Source organism: Acomys minous (genome assembly GCF_964271855.1).
Source record: "Acomys minous genome assembly, chromosome: 8".
Lineage (NCBI taxonomy): Eukaryota > Metazoa > Chordata > Mammalia > Rodentia > Muridae > Acomys > Acomys minous.
In genome coordinates, this window is record NC_140489.1 from 47,291,609 (window position 1) to 47,306,608 (window position 15,000).

Genomic DNA, 15,000 nt, shown 5'->3' on the forward strand with positions numbered 1-15,000 from the left:
GGAGGGATTATTGTTCTTTGTGTTAGTGTGAGTATATTTTGATGGATACAGTGTTTCTGTTTCACAGATGGAAAGAGTTATAGAGATGGATTGGGTGTGAAAAATAATGCTCCTTTCTTTACAATAAGAATACAGGAGTCTGGAAACTGCAGCAGCTTATTTTTACAACTTTATAAAGTTGGGCATTAGCCCATAGAAAACGCAAACATGGGTGGCCTTTGAAATTGATACCAAAAAAAAATAATGATTTAAAAAAAAACCTTACTCATGGGCCAGGTGTGGTGGCCCAAGCCTTTAAAATCTCAGCACTAGGGAGGCAGAAGCAGGCGGATCGCTGTGAGTTCCAGGACAGTCTGTTCTACAGAGTGAGTTCTAGGACAGCCAAGACTACACAGAGAAACCCTGTCTTGAAAATCCAAAATAAATTAATAAACAAATAAATCTTAGTCCCATTTCCCTGCCTGCTGACTTCCTCATTAACCGAGGTCTTCGGGGAGGTGAATCTTCCCAGCAGAGGCCTGTCCTATTAGTTCAGGCTGTAAAGCTTAATGTATATTGTGTAAAGCTCTAATTCAGTGGTTCTCAACCTTCCAAATACTGCAACCCTTTAATACAGTCCCTCATGCTGTTGTGACCCTCAACCATAAAATTATTTGCGTTGCTACTTCATAGCTGTGATTTTATTACTGTTATAAGTCAAAATGTAAATGTCTGTTTTCCAGCGGTCTAGGCAACCCCCGTGAGAGGGTCATTTGACTCCCCACTAAGGTTGAGAACCCTCGCTCTACTGTATATTCTGGGGCTTGAGATTTCTGTCAGGCCCACATTAAACTCCTATTTCCTAAACTTCAAAGGGAGTGCATATGTCCAGAAATCGTACTCTTGGCCCAGCTCAGGTTGGACTACAGAAGGATTTCTAGTGGACAGATAAAAAGCCATCATCCCTTTGGAACTTGCGAAATGTGTTCTCTTCCTGACTCTCAGAAGGAGTCATTTCCCTTGCCTGTGGCAGAAGGAACACACAGCTCTCCAATGATGGAGACCCATGGTTGCATAGCAAAGGCCGTGCTGGTCTCCAGGCTCCTGCATCCGTATTTACAGGGCCCCAAAGTCTACACTAGCATCCTGCCTGTACCAGCTTCTCTCTCCTTACAACCTGCTGTTCGCTACTGTTCCCTCCCTTGCTGTCTCACTGTCTCCACTATGCTCTCTTGTTGTTTTATGCTATCCCCGCTTCTCTAGTCCAGGCCATGTCCAGTCTGTTTCTTTCTCTTTCTGCCTTGAAGTCTTCCAGACACCTCTGGATGTTCTCTCTTTCTTATTTACAATAAAAGCCTTCCCCCCTGATGCTGTGGCCATGTCAGTAGCTTCTTTATTGCACCGCTCATGTACCATTCTCTCCTTTTCTGGGAAGTGAGCTCAGTCACATGGCAGACTGCCTGTAACTCTTCAACCCTAAGATGAATTAAGAATGCCTAGACAGCTGGACGCAGTGCCGCATGCCTGTAATTCCAGCACTCGGGAAGACATAGGAAAGTGGATCCCTGTGAGTTTGAGGACAGGCCGGTCTACAAAGTGAGTCCAGGATAGCCAAGGCTACACAGAGAAACAAGAGTGAATGCCTAGATAAGTTAGGTGACATGGAGAAAAGTTAATGTGATAAAGACCACACTTGACTATAAAAATCTTCGAGGAAAATTATTAGTGACTGTTGTGATTTGAGTGTGAAATGTTCCAAGATATTCTTGCGATGGAACATTCGGTCACCAGCCAATTGCATTGTTTGGAAAAGTTGTGGCGCCTTTAGGAACTGTAGCCTTGTAAGAGAGGGTGGGTCACGGCAAGTGGAGGTGGGAATTGGAGTTTTATAGCCCGGACTCACTTTGTGACAGTCTCTGCTTTCTGACTGCCAGGCAATGTTATCAGCTACCTCATGCTCCTGCCACTATGGACTGTATACCTTAAAACTGTAAGCCAAAATAAACTCATCTTCCCTTACACTGTTTTTTGTCAGGTGTTTTGCCAGAACAACAAGAAAAGTAACAATTATCAAAGGTTATTTGAAAAAAGAGGTGCAAAGCACCAGTGTTAGAAATCATTAAACAGTAATGAAGCAGACACTAATAGTAGTTATTGGGCACTACAAAGAGGGAATACACTGGGAGGATTCTGTGCAAATGTGCACATGGAGGGCGTGTGTGTGTGTGTGTGTGTGTGTGTGTGTGTGTGTGTGTGTGTGTGTGTTTTGTTGTTGTTGCAAATCTCTTTTTTCTTTAGAAAAAGATTAGCGCGCCAGTCACGGAGGCACATACCTTTAATCCTAGCACTCAGGAAGTAGAGGCAGGTGGATCTCTTTGAGTTGAAAGACAACCTGGTCTACATAGTGGGTTCCAGATAAGCCAGAGCTACATAATAGAGAGACCCTATCTCAGAAAAGGGGGGAGGGGGAGGGGGGACAGGGGGACAGTTCTACTGGATTTATCTACTCTATCTATAGGTGCTATAAAACCAGACAACACTAAAGGGCCAAGTGAAAACAGTTGCTAATTACAAATTAGCAACTACTAATTACTTAGTACCACCAGGATGTGAACCATTTGGGGATTCCGACACAGGAGTGCAGAGCAGTCTGGGAGAACACCTCAGGAAAGGACACTTGAGTAGAGAGAGCCTTGAAGGCTGAGCTTCTTTTAATTCACCCTGCCCCAAGCAGTCCCGTGTCTTAGCCAGTCTTCCCTTGGCTTTCACAAAGCATCTGGGCCCTGACCTCACTTTCCCTCAAGTCAGTGAGAAAATAACAGAGCGCTTGGATGATCCTGATTTTGCCTCCTTCCACTACAAAGACTGACTCTCCTGAAAGGAGACATCATTAATTTTACTTTATTTCTCTGGAACTCAGAGGAAGACTCACAGCTCAGATTCACCACGCCACCTCTTTATGTTTTCAGCAACTCAAGCATCCCAACCTCGTCAACCTCCTGGAAGTCTTCCGGAGGAAGCGGAGGCTTCACCTGGTCTTCGAGTACTGCGACCACACGGTGCTTCACGAGCTGGATAGATACCAGACGGGGTGAGTGGCCCATCCCTTCCCGGAAGACAGACAAAGGAAAGCTCACAAGGGTTTGTGAGGGCAAAGCAGCCATAGGCACGTCTTTTAAAACGGCTACGCAGGAAGAAGTACACGGTGGTACATGTGTGTAACTGAGAGACTGAAACAAGAGAATGGACAGGTGGAAGGCACCCTGGGTCATAAACCCTGTCACAAACAAACAAACAAATAAACAAATAAACAAAAGCCCAAGTGAACAAAAGTAATGTTCCCCATGTCTCTGCCGCCGGGTTGATAGCTGAGAGGTTTCCAGAACTGTTGTGAAATAAGTTATGGTCATTTTAATGAAGACACCATGGTTAGCACAGCAGCATCGTAGACAAACCTGGCTCCCGGGGTTCATGTCTCTGCATTGAAGTTATCGAGCCTCTGAAAAAACAGTGGGAGGAGGACAGCAGGTACTTTGTGTCTGACTAGGGAAGCACAGTGCCTTGCACTTTAGAAGAAAGAGTCTCCAAAGTATGGTGACGCGCACCTATGATCCCAGCTCTAAGGAGGCTGAGGCAGGAGGATCACCAGTCTGAGGCCAGCCTAGGCTACACAGTAAGACTCTGTCTGCCTCTAAATAAGTAAGCAAGCAAACAAACAAATACATAAATGAGAAAAAGAAGTACAAAAGTAATTGCTAAGAGGAAGTTTAAGGCTATCAAAAACCTAGTGCAATCTAAGTATTTTGTGTGCTGCGTTAGTCAGGACTTCTTTGGTACAAGTGACAAAAGCCCAGCTTGAAGCAAGCGTGGAAGAGAGCCCCAGGCGTCAGTGGCTATAACTGGGAGAGTGGGAGTGACAGGTGTGTGTGTCGTGCAGGAGAGAAAGAACTAGGAAAGGAAAAGTGCAGGTTAGAGCACGGATGGCTGCCACTTATATAAGCCCATGCAATTTCCCCAGAAGAGAATTCTGGAAGAGTAACCACATGAAAAAATCTGTTGAATTTCTGACTGGCCAGCTAGAATGATGCAATTATCCCTGGGACCAATCACTGTGCCTGGAAGGATAAAGAAAAATCATTTTAGGCCATGGGCAATACAATCAAAAGTGAGTCTAAATCAAAGACGGCTTCATGGGAGAGGAGGCACTCAGGTCAAAATGGGGAGAGTTCAGAGAAGTGGATATGGGAGGACTATCCCACCGGCTTCTTCTACTCCGTTCCTGGAAGCAGGAAGGGTCCACCTTTAGCTGGGGAAATACGGAAAGTGCTTGACAGACCAGAGCTGTGGCATGGTAGGCCAAGCCCTGCTAACGTCCTCACACTGGTGGCGTTTCTTCTCAGCTTTGCCTGAGAGCTGGCTCTGCCCTGTGATATTGGTTCTATATGATCTGCCATGACCTCCTGGTAAATGGGATTAAAGTGGCTTGTTGACATCCGTGAAGTTTGCTTTTTCATGTTCCAGAACGCTAGAGCCAAGAAGACGGGCACCACCCTTCAGAAAGTCACCAGCAGCACAGAGAGATTACGTGGTAAAAACAAGAGAGCATTTCCTGTGTTGCTATTTGCTCTTTTGGCAGCTTGCAAGTAGCACTCACTCATTGAAACTTTGCTGGTGTCGTGCTCCTGCTGTAGGGAACAATGGAAACACTGTAGGGAGCACACAGCTACTCACGGGGGGGGGGGGGGGGGGCTCCTTCTCCTGTTTTATACCGTAACTGTGTAAAACCTCAAATGGCGTAGAGTTTCCCCATGTAACAAGCAAGTAATCAATCATGCAATGGAAAGCAGCTAGCTGGGTGTCCCCTAATCTAATCGAGACGTCACGCTATCTACACTAAGACAGCAGCAAATCCCAAATGTTGACCTATCCAAGACTGCCTGTTCCCCTTGGATGCCTGTCACAACCCAGGTTATTTTACCTCGCCTTCTGACCAGCTGCCTGTCACCTACCTCATCCTTGGGTTTGGTTTATTTACTCCAGCAGCATGCAGAACCCCAGGAAAAATGTACTCACATCTGCTGCTTTATCACAAAGAATAACACAAAGGGAGCAGAAGAAAGGACAAGCGAACCCTAAATAGAATAATTTGTTAACTGTGATTAAGGACATTTTACCTACTGACATGGCTCTCTCCAGAATTGGGCATGGAGGCCACCGAAGTACCTCAGTGTGATGACAAAAGCAGTCACACTGCCTGCCTTCTGTCACCCCAATTCCTTTCTCCTCAAAAAGATTATAAACTGGCTCGCTTTATAAATTGCCTCACACTAAGCCAGGTAGAGAAGAGTTATACACATATGAGAAAGTGGCTGGCCTGGTTTTACGCGTTGGAAGGGGTAACTTGTTTAGTGCTCACCTTGTTGCAGAGCAGTGGACACCATGCTGTTGTGCTGACAAGGCCCTGTGTCTGACGGGCTCAAGACAGTTGCTTTATCAAGAACACATTGAGTGTGCAGGGTGAACGCTGTGCTCTTTCTTTTTAGATACACTTTCATATGTGTTTTATATGCACAGAAATATACATTAAGTTACATGACTGCTGGCCATTCCTCCACCGCTGAAGATTTGAGATGGTCTCAACATTTGCTTTGATAAATAATTCTACTGTAAATCTTTTCCTACAAATAGGTTTTCCCTTTTATTTACTTTCCCTTTAGAAGTTCTCAAATTAGGGTTCTTAGATGTACATTTCCCTGTAATGGCCGGGGTGCTGTGTACCTGGGGAAGCTGGCCTGGAGCAAGAGTGAGGTCAAGGCTTGTCTAAACGCCTGCCCTGGGCCTGCATGTCCCCGCACACGTAACCTAACGATCCCCACCTCTGCTACCCTTGAGGTGGTCATGTATCCTGGTGGGCAGGTTACAGGTTAGACTTGCTCTCTCCCTCTAAGGTCATGTCTGGCAAGCACCTGAAATTGCCCTTCATGCAAATAAGGCATCCCCAGCACTTTGGCCCCACCAATGAGGTACACTCACCACCATCGCCTCTGCCCACTCCCCACAGGTTTAAATCACCTCTGTTTCCTCCGATTGAATGAGCTCTCCCACTGAAGCTGTCTCTGGAGAAGGCTGTTTCTCCAGGCAACTGAGATTCTGCATTGCACCCACCCGGTTAACCCAGCCCAGTGCCCAGAGCCTGGACACCCCTAGGGGAGAGGCAGACCCAGGGCTGCGTTTCCCTAAATTGAACAAATCTACTTTACCACCCAAGATGTGAATTGATATATATTTTTTCTTATAATCATGCTAACTCCGGTTCTATTATTAAAATATTTTATGTGGGAAGCCTATCAAATGCATAAGGAAAGAATAGCAACCCTATCCAAACTCTGTGAAAAACACAGACAAAACATTTCCCAAGTCATTTTTTCTGAGTCCATACTAGCCTGCTGCAAAAACCAGACAAAGGTCTTTCAAATCAAGAAAATCATAAATGGGTGTTTCTCATGAACCTAAATGAAAAAAAAAAAACCCTACTGAAATTATTAGCAGACAATGCTATGTAAAAAGTGGTATATTGATATTTCCTAACATCTTTTGATATTGTGGGGTTCCCAATTTTAAATGTAATTTTTTGTATGTATGTGAGTATCTTACCTGCATGTACATCTGTGATCCATAAGCATGCCCAGTGTCTTCAGAGGACAGAAGAGGTTGCCCACTTCCTGGAATTGGGGTTATGTACTGTCATGTGGGTGCTAGGAACTGAACCTGGGTCCTCTGCAAGAGCAACAAGTGCTCTTAACTTCTGAGCCACCTCTCCAGCCCCTGCAGGCTCCCAGTTTAATAGATGAAGATTTAGCCCCCCCCCCCCGTCTCTCTGTCTGTCTCTGTCTCTCTGTCTCTGTTTCTCTCTGTTCCTCTCTCTCTCTCTCTCTCTCTCTCTCACACACACACACACACACACACACACACACACACACACACACACACACACACACGGCATCCTGTCTTTAGTCCCTGTGTTAAGGCCTGTTGTTCAGTGTCCTCCTGGGACCTTCTTCTGCTGTTCTCTTGTGGTTCCCCCTGCATTTCTCTGCAGTTGAATCCTTACTTCCTCCTGTCTTCCTCTTTCTGGGTTTATTTAATTTTCTTTCTCTGTCTCTGATTGGTAAAAAGATAGTATAATCACTCAGAAATGTAGTCTAGATATTTCTAACAATGCCCCCCACCCCTACCCTAAGATCCCCTTGAGGGAAGCAGTTAGGAGTCCTTTGTGTTTCTGGAATAAAACAACTTCCCAAAGCAGGAGGGAAAAAAACACAGTACAGCTGTGTGTGACTGTGCACGTCTTTAATCCCAGAGGGATTAATCAGGAGGGAGAGGCAGGCAGCTCTCTGTGAGTTTGAGGACAGCCTGGTCCACAGAATGAGTTCCAGGATAGCCAAGATAACACAGAGAAAGCCTGTCTCCAAACTACAACAAAAGAACACAGTGCAGCCACACAGGCAGGAGGCTTGGGAAGGTGTCTCTCTCCTACACAATCCCTTGGCAGAAAGATCCCAGTTTACCCTCCCTAGAAGGAGGAGTTCTGGAGCTGTGGGTTCCAGTCACCCCAACAGGACCACCTGACTACCAGTGAAGGGGTGTGCCTTCCCAGATAACCTCCATCTTGGCCCCAGGCCCCCATGTCTAAGCCTGGGGATTTGTACTCCTCAGGAACATAGATCCCTGCAGACCAAGCCCAGATGGCTGGGAAACCCAAGGGGCCCAGGCTGGACTGTCAAGTTCTGAGCACTCCTTACCAAGAAGAGACGGATACATGGCTTGTCTAGAGTCCAGTCACCTAATCACCTAGTGGAGGAGAGCCAGACTCCAACTTCTTTTAGAAGTTATGTTAGAGGGAAGACCGTATCTCTGAGCAGGACTCCAGTGGGGAACCCCTGAGGCAGCAAAGAATGGGAGGGAGCCAGCCTCCCCCATCACCACTGCCCCAGTCCTCTATGCTCTACCCCAGAACAAGACCACATTTTGCCATCAATTTGGAAACCCACACTGTGGAGCCAAGTGGGCTTCTTATCGCCTCAACGCAGGCTACGGCTGAGGACCATCAGTCTTACCCCCTCGGGGCTCTATCCAGTTACTCAGAACTCCCCAAAACTTCTAAGTGTATTACATATTTTCTTATTTGCTTAAGATAGCATGAGGCAGAGGGCAGGATGACTCGTAAATCATGTCATTGCATTCTGGACTGGCTGCCTTGTTTGCCTGCAAGGCACTTAGTCACTGCCTCCCTTCACCCCCCCACCCCCCCCACCCCCCCACCCCCCCCCCGTCACCTCACTGCTTCCCTTATGTGCTGAGTCTCTGGCTTTCTCCGTGTCATTAAGCTTTCTTTCCGTTCACCCTTTTTTGAAGGAGTGAAGCCTCAAAGCCTTCCTGGTAAAGCACTATAACAGGTACAAGGCGAGAAAGGGAGGCTGAGCTTGTCCCGAGTCCTCATTCTCAACTTGACTCCTATTTGACGATATTGTTTTTATGTCTTCTGTCCTCTGTGATCTTAAGAAATCTGATGTCACCAGCCATGGTGGTCACACCTTTAATCCCAGTACTCAGGAGGCAGAGACAGGTGGATCTCTGTGAGTTCGAGGCTAGCCTGGTCTACAGAGAGAGTTTCAAGACAGCCAGGGCTACATAGTGAGATCTTGTCTCAGGAAATAAAGAAAAAAGAAAAAAGAAAGAAAAAGAGAAAAGGAAAGAAAAAGAAAGATGCCGTTCTGTGTTTTGTTTCTTTGCAAAGCCTGTTTTCTTTTTGCTTCCAGATGCTTGGAGCACCTTTTCTTCATCTTCATAGTTTCAGATTCTGAAAATTTTGGACCTTAATAGGTCTTTCTATAAATAGCATGCATTGAACTTGCTTTATTATTTATTTCCTTTATTTTTCTTTTAAGTTGTTTATTTAGCACCCTGTATTATCTGTGTGTTGGAGTAAGTCTTTAACTGCTTCTCTCTTGTTTTCTTATCCTACTGTAATCCGGAGGAGAGGGGGCACAGGGGATAGACCCCTGAGCCTTGCACATGCCAGGCCATTGCTTTACCTAAGGTACATCCTGAAGGATGCAACAACTTCCCTTGTCTCTATAACGAAATAATACTTTAAAAATATTCTCCTCACCCGCCCCCATAGGATTTTCATTTGTGGTTTTTGTTTGTCTTGTTTTTTCATTTGCTTTAGTCACTCTCTTTTCCTAGCCTTTTCTATTGTTGTCCTCGTCTTTGTTTTTGTTTTGAGATGTTTTTTGAGACAGGTTTTGCTATGTAGCCCAGGCTGGCCTTGAGTTTGAGATCCTCCTGGCTCAGCCACCAGAGTTAGAAGTTGCCCTTGGGCATCATTAAATCTCTGATTTTCTTCTTGGGAAAGAACCAAGAATGACTGGATGCTCCAAGCTCCGCTGTGCAGTGAGTTATCTGGCTGAGCCACTTGCTGGGACACCAATGTCCAACCGTGACTGACTGCCATCTGTCTCCAAGCCTGTGAGGAAAGTGGGCTCGGCGTCACAGCAGCACGCAGTAGTTCACGTGTGCAGTTGGAGAAACGGCTCAGTGGTTAAGAGCGCTTATTGTCCTTTCAGAGGACCTGTATTCTGTTCACAGTACCCACGATGGGCAGTTCACAATCACCTGTAACTACAACTCTGGAAGATTTAATGCACTCTTCCGGACATGCACACACACACACACGCACACGCACATGCACACGCACACACACACACACACACACTTGCAGTTCCATCCCAATACCTTAGAATATATTCTGCCTTTCTTCCTTTTTGTTTGTCTTTTCCTCAACAGTGAAAATTTGTCTCCTGGTGTCCTCTCACTTGCTTTAGCTAAAAGGATTCTTAGAATCTGAGGCTCCCATGTTGCAGAAAAATAAAATAGTAAGGGAACGAAACGGGTATACAAGGTGACACTGCAGTTTTACAGATTCCTGCACTGAGAACTGCAGAATGTGATAGCGTAATCCACGTTAGAGGAACAGTAAGGATATGTTAATATAATTCACTTGCAAATACTCCTTTTGGTTTTTTTTGGGGGGGAGGGGGCGGGCATACCTTTGGGGACTGAGGTTTCCTGGCATGCATAACTTTATGTTAAAAAGTCTTTGCACAGACAGGCAGATCTGGGTCCTGGGGTCCTCCTCAAACTAAGGCACCAGCCAAGGAGAATATAGGCAGTAAATTTCTAATCCCTACCAAGACCTAGCTGACGAACATGATATCCTCCACCGTTGAGTGGAGAGTGAGATCTGACTCTCACAGGAACTCTGGTGCCCCTTTTTTGACCACGTCCCCTGGATGGGGAGGCCTGGCGGCACTCAGAGGAAGGATAGCAAGTTACCAAGAAGAGACTCGATATTCTAAGAGCATATATAGGGGGAGGAGGTCTCCCTCGATCACAGACATAGGGGAGGGGAGAAGGGAGGAAGTGGGAGGGAGGGAAGAATGGGAGGAAACAGGGGAAGGGCTAACAATTGAGATGTAATATGAATAAATTAATTTAAAAAAATTTTTTAAAAAAGTCTTTGCACAGCCAGGTGTGGTGGTGGTGCACACCTTTAATCCCAGCACTCAGAGGCAGGCAGATCGCTGTGATTTCAAGGCCACCCTGATCTACAAAGTGAGTCCAGGACAGCCAAGGCTCTGTCACACAGAGAAATCCTGTCTTGAAAGACAAAAAAAAAAAAAAAGAATAATCACAGTACATTTTTTCTCAACAAAAGATGGGGGTACTGGGGTGCCTTTGAAGTCCACTTATTTGTGTTTTCTAGGCCATTTTTCTGGACGGGTGAGTTTTTCTGGTGTTTGTGCCTTCATGGCACTGGAACAAGCAAGAGGGTTTGTTGAGAAACTACCCTGAGCCTGAAAACAGTCCCAATCCCCAAATGCCCGGGCGTTTCTTCCTGGCTGTGGCCTCTCCACTTCCAGCATGCTGTCCCCGTGTCTGTTCAAGCGTCCTTTGATTTGCCTGAAAGGATTTCCTGCACATCTGGTCGTTGACTACAGTGGCCTTGTGGCCTCTCCCAGGGGCCAGAGTGACTGTGTGCGATCACCTTTAACACCACCACACAGCCTCCTCCCTGGTCTACTACAGAATAATCTTGGCTGAGGGCCACAACCCCATTTAGTGTTTGGTTCCTAAAAATAATAAGTCCAGCATGTGTGTGTCCGGGGGTGGTCTGCAAAAGCAAACAACTCTCTTTCTAGTCACTCCTTGCCTCATACTTGAAATGCTTCCTGATGAGATGCCTTTTTCCAGTTCGCACACACAGCATCTCCAGGGCATCAGGACACCACGGTCCCATGGGCAGTGAGTCCGAGTGGAAGGGATGGGGCCGTGGTTCAGTAAGATGTTGTGATAGAGGAAAGAGAGGGAATATGTGAGGGTGATACAGCTGGCAGGAAGAGAGGTGCAGTGTGGGGGAAAGATCACGCTGCTTATCTGTGTTTTTAGTTATTTTGAACTTTATATGGTATGCAGTATAAACCTCATCCTGTCTCAGTAAAGCCTCATTCCCCCCTCTCTCTCTAAAGGGAACAAACACAGCAAGTGACTCAGGCATCTGGGCACGCTGCACACAAAGGGAAGTCTTGCTTCAGGACCGTAGTTTGGAGCAACCTGAGCAAAGACACAGCATTGCCTTCTGTGCTGTATGGTAATTAGCTTAATATTAGCAAGGTCCTCATTATAGAACTGCGGCTTGGTGCTCCACACCTGTAATCCCAGCACTTGGAGGCTAACACAGGATGATCCGGAGGATGATGCTAGGTCAGTCGGAGCCACTGTAGCGAGACCATGCTTCAGCCCTCTCTTAAAAAACAAAACAAGATGAAGAAATCGAGGAAGAGTTCAAGTTTCAGGCAGTCCCAGGTCATAAGAACTGGTCGAAGTCCCTGTGGATTTTCACAGTTCCTCCCTGTAAAAACTCCACATTTGTATTCTTGTTAGCTTGCTTTCCTTATAATTCAGCAGTGTGTTGGCTACGCATTATCAACACTCAGGACTTGTGGGCTCATGGCCTGTGGGTTGAGAGGATTCTGTGGCTCCTGGGATTTTGTAGTACCAAAGCCTGCCCTGGTTTGGGTTGGGTTTCTTGAGTTGAATTCCATGGCTGGAGGGAAGAATGTGCTTGTGCTGTTTTTGTTTTTACTAGGGTACCAGAACATCTCATGAAGAGCATAATTTGGCAGACACTGCAGGCTGTAAATTTCTGCCATAAACACAACGTAAGTCTCATGATCTCCTTTGAAAACTCAGGCGCCTTCTCTTAAGCCAAGACTGAGCCTTATTCAAAGTTCATATCACACCTTTGTGGGTATAATTTTTCACCCAAATTTTCATAAGCCTGGCTGGGCTAAGGACTTAAAATACTAGCTTAGTTCTTCCTTTGCTGAGCTCATGGAAACATACACTATAAAAATCATTTGGGGGTGGGGAGGGGGCTGGAGAGATGGCTCAGAGTTACTGAGTTCAATTCCCAGCAACCACATGGCTCACAACTATCATGACTGAGATCTGATGCCCCTCCTCTGTCATGCAGGCGTACATGCAGACAGAACACTCATACGGTAAATAAATAAGATCTTTTTAATAAATCGTTTAAGGAAACTACTCATATCTTTTTAACTTGTAAAATGTGAGATAGAAAGTGTTTTATATAAAAATTAAAGATTAAAGCGGATGATAAAATACAAAGTACCATGCAGAAGTTATGTTATACAGATTTTATTAGATGAACGTGAGGGAAAAGGAAAGGGGGAAGGAGTACCCCAGAGAGAGAGAGGAGAGAGAGCTAGAGAGGGAGAGAGAGAGAGAGAGAGAGAGAGAGAGAGAGAGAGAGAGAGAGAGAGAGCGCCACCGAGAGGGTCTGTTCTTTTATATGGCCCTGGGCAGGGCCACGCTGCTGTGACAGGTAGGCAGTGACATCACAGGTAGGCAGACTATCGCAGAATCCTAACAGAAAGAACCCCATTTACTTACAGAGTTTGTACTGAATTGGTTTCCCCAAAAGGCTTGGAAACTGGGAGAGGTGACTGCAGAGAGCCGCTGCAGTGGCAGTGAGTGGAGTCCCAAGCTCAAGTACTAGTGTCTGCTTTGGTGAGATAAAAGCGCTAAGGTGGTCCTCTGGGTCTCCTTGCCACAGCTGGGCTGGAGGGAGCCACAGTGGGAGACTGCCCAGGTGACGTGGCTTCATAGATGCTGAAAAACCTACGGTCCCCTCGCACCTCACGCACAGCTGCCCACTTCCTGCACATAGAAGCCAGCTTCCGGGGATGGAGCCCAGATGTACGGTTGAGTGCTTGCCCAGAATGAGTGAGGCCTTGGGTTTGATCCCCAGTATTGCAATCAATCAATTAATCGATCGACTGATCAATCAATATAGCAAAAAGGAAAAAGGAAAACAAAAAATCAGATCCCAACCACTAAAAACAAACTCCCAGACAGTAATTTCAGAGTTTCATTCTACCCCTGAGCACAACTGGACTGCAGCCACCTAGCTTCTCAACGGCTAGGTCATCCCCTCTGAGTCAGCCCCAAGAAAGTTTTTCTGAGCTGCTTTTCAAGAAGAAAATGTGAGAACAGCTATTGTTTTGGCTTTCATTAGCTGAAGCGAAGAATCTTCGTGAGAGCTGGAGCGAAGCTCCACGGTAGGCTTCCTACCTAACATGTGTGAGGCCTTGAGTGTGGCTCCTGATACTCAAAAAACGAACAGCCGCGCACCATTTTAGAGCAGGAAAGGCGGACCCTTCACATTGCTACACTGTGATTGGTGGTTAGCGCTTTCTCTACAAGCAAGAGATAGTGGGGATGGAGGGTACAGAGGAAATGGGAGAGGAGGGGGAAGAAAGAACTAGAACGCCAGCCCTCCAGCCAGCCCTCCAGCCAGCCCTCCAGCCAGCCCTCCAGCCAGCCCTCCAGCCAGCCTTGGTGGGGAAGAGCTGAGGAAGTGAAGACAAATACAATGCATACCACAGCTCTCTGGAGAGCCCCAGACTAGGCTCCGGGAGCTTAGAGGGGGTAAAGGCGCTGATGGGGGAGGGGGCAGAAGGCGCAGGGGGAGGGCGCAGAAGCTCATAAGGAATTCCCAAACGGGAGTGGGAGCACATTCTTGTTTCTGAGTCCTGCCCATATGTCATCATGAGATATTCATAGAAGGACCTATTTATACCACCATGTAAAATGACTAGGGGAAAGCCTTCAGACCCCTCAGCCGTTGATTACTGCGAACCAGATAGGTTATCACGTAACCTAACCCCACCCCCACCCCCAACTTTTCCAGAATGAAAACACTAATGTTACTCTCTCACCCTAAAAGTCCTTTGGAGTGGGAAACTGCTGGGTCCGTGAAGAGCCTCTGTCCTCTTTCCAGATTCTAGAGAGTCAAGGATAGCCCCAGGGTTTTCAGGCTTCGGGCCAAAGGTCTGTTGGGCGGCAGAGAGCTCCAACGTTTCCCAGCAGAGAGGAAAACCCTTGGGAAGGGGCGGGGATCACAAGGAACCCTGAGTTGTGTTTTGTCCCAACTCAGTTTTAAATGTAGCTGTTGACTTAAGAGATTTATGTATTTATATGTCAAAGACATTGTCGTTTAGTAAGAAAAATCCTGTGGAAAGTCTCAAGTGGCTTCACCCAGATAAAGAATGTAGCTTCGCCCCAGTGGTGAGTCAGGATGCAGGAGCCGCCGGCTGCGCGCTGGACGTGTGGCGGGACAGAGCTGACATCTAGCGACGCACCCCAGAGGGTGAGGCTGCTGCCCGCTCTCGTTTATCTTGTCAGGACAAATGTCAGAGCGGGAAGGGAGATCTTTTGGCAAGCTTGGGCTCCACTCCCCCTCTCTTCCCTAGCTTATCTCAGCAGGCCCAGGGCTTGTCCTGTTTACCACGCAGGCCTCCTTTCAGCGGACTCTGCGGGGCTCCAATCTGCAGTTCCTACACTGGCTACGGCCCCCCTTCACCTACAGCTGTG

At 46.8% G+C, this 15,000-nt stretch overlaps 1 protein-coding gene across 1 annotated transcript in view; it reads left to right on the forward strand.

Annotated features, from left to right (window-relative positions):
• Window positions 1-15,000, forward strand: part of CDKL1 (cyclin dependent kinase like 1) — a 51,736-nt gene that overhangs the window by 17,013 nt on the left and 19,723 nt on the right. Inside the window, exons 2-3 of the mRNA XM_084791367.1 lie at window positions 2,949-3,070; window positions 12,191-12,263. Coding sequence (XP_084647493.1) covers window positions 2,949-3,070; window positions 12,191-12,263 — 195 coding nt within the window. The remainder of the gene's footprint in view (window positions 1-2,948; window positions 3,071-12,190; window positions 12,264-15,000) is intronic.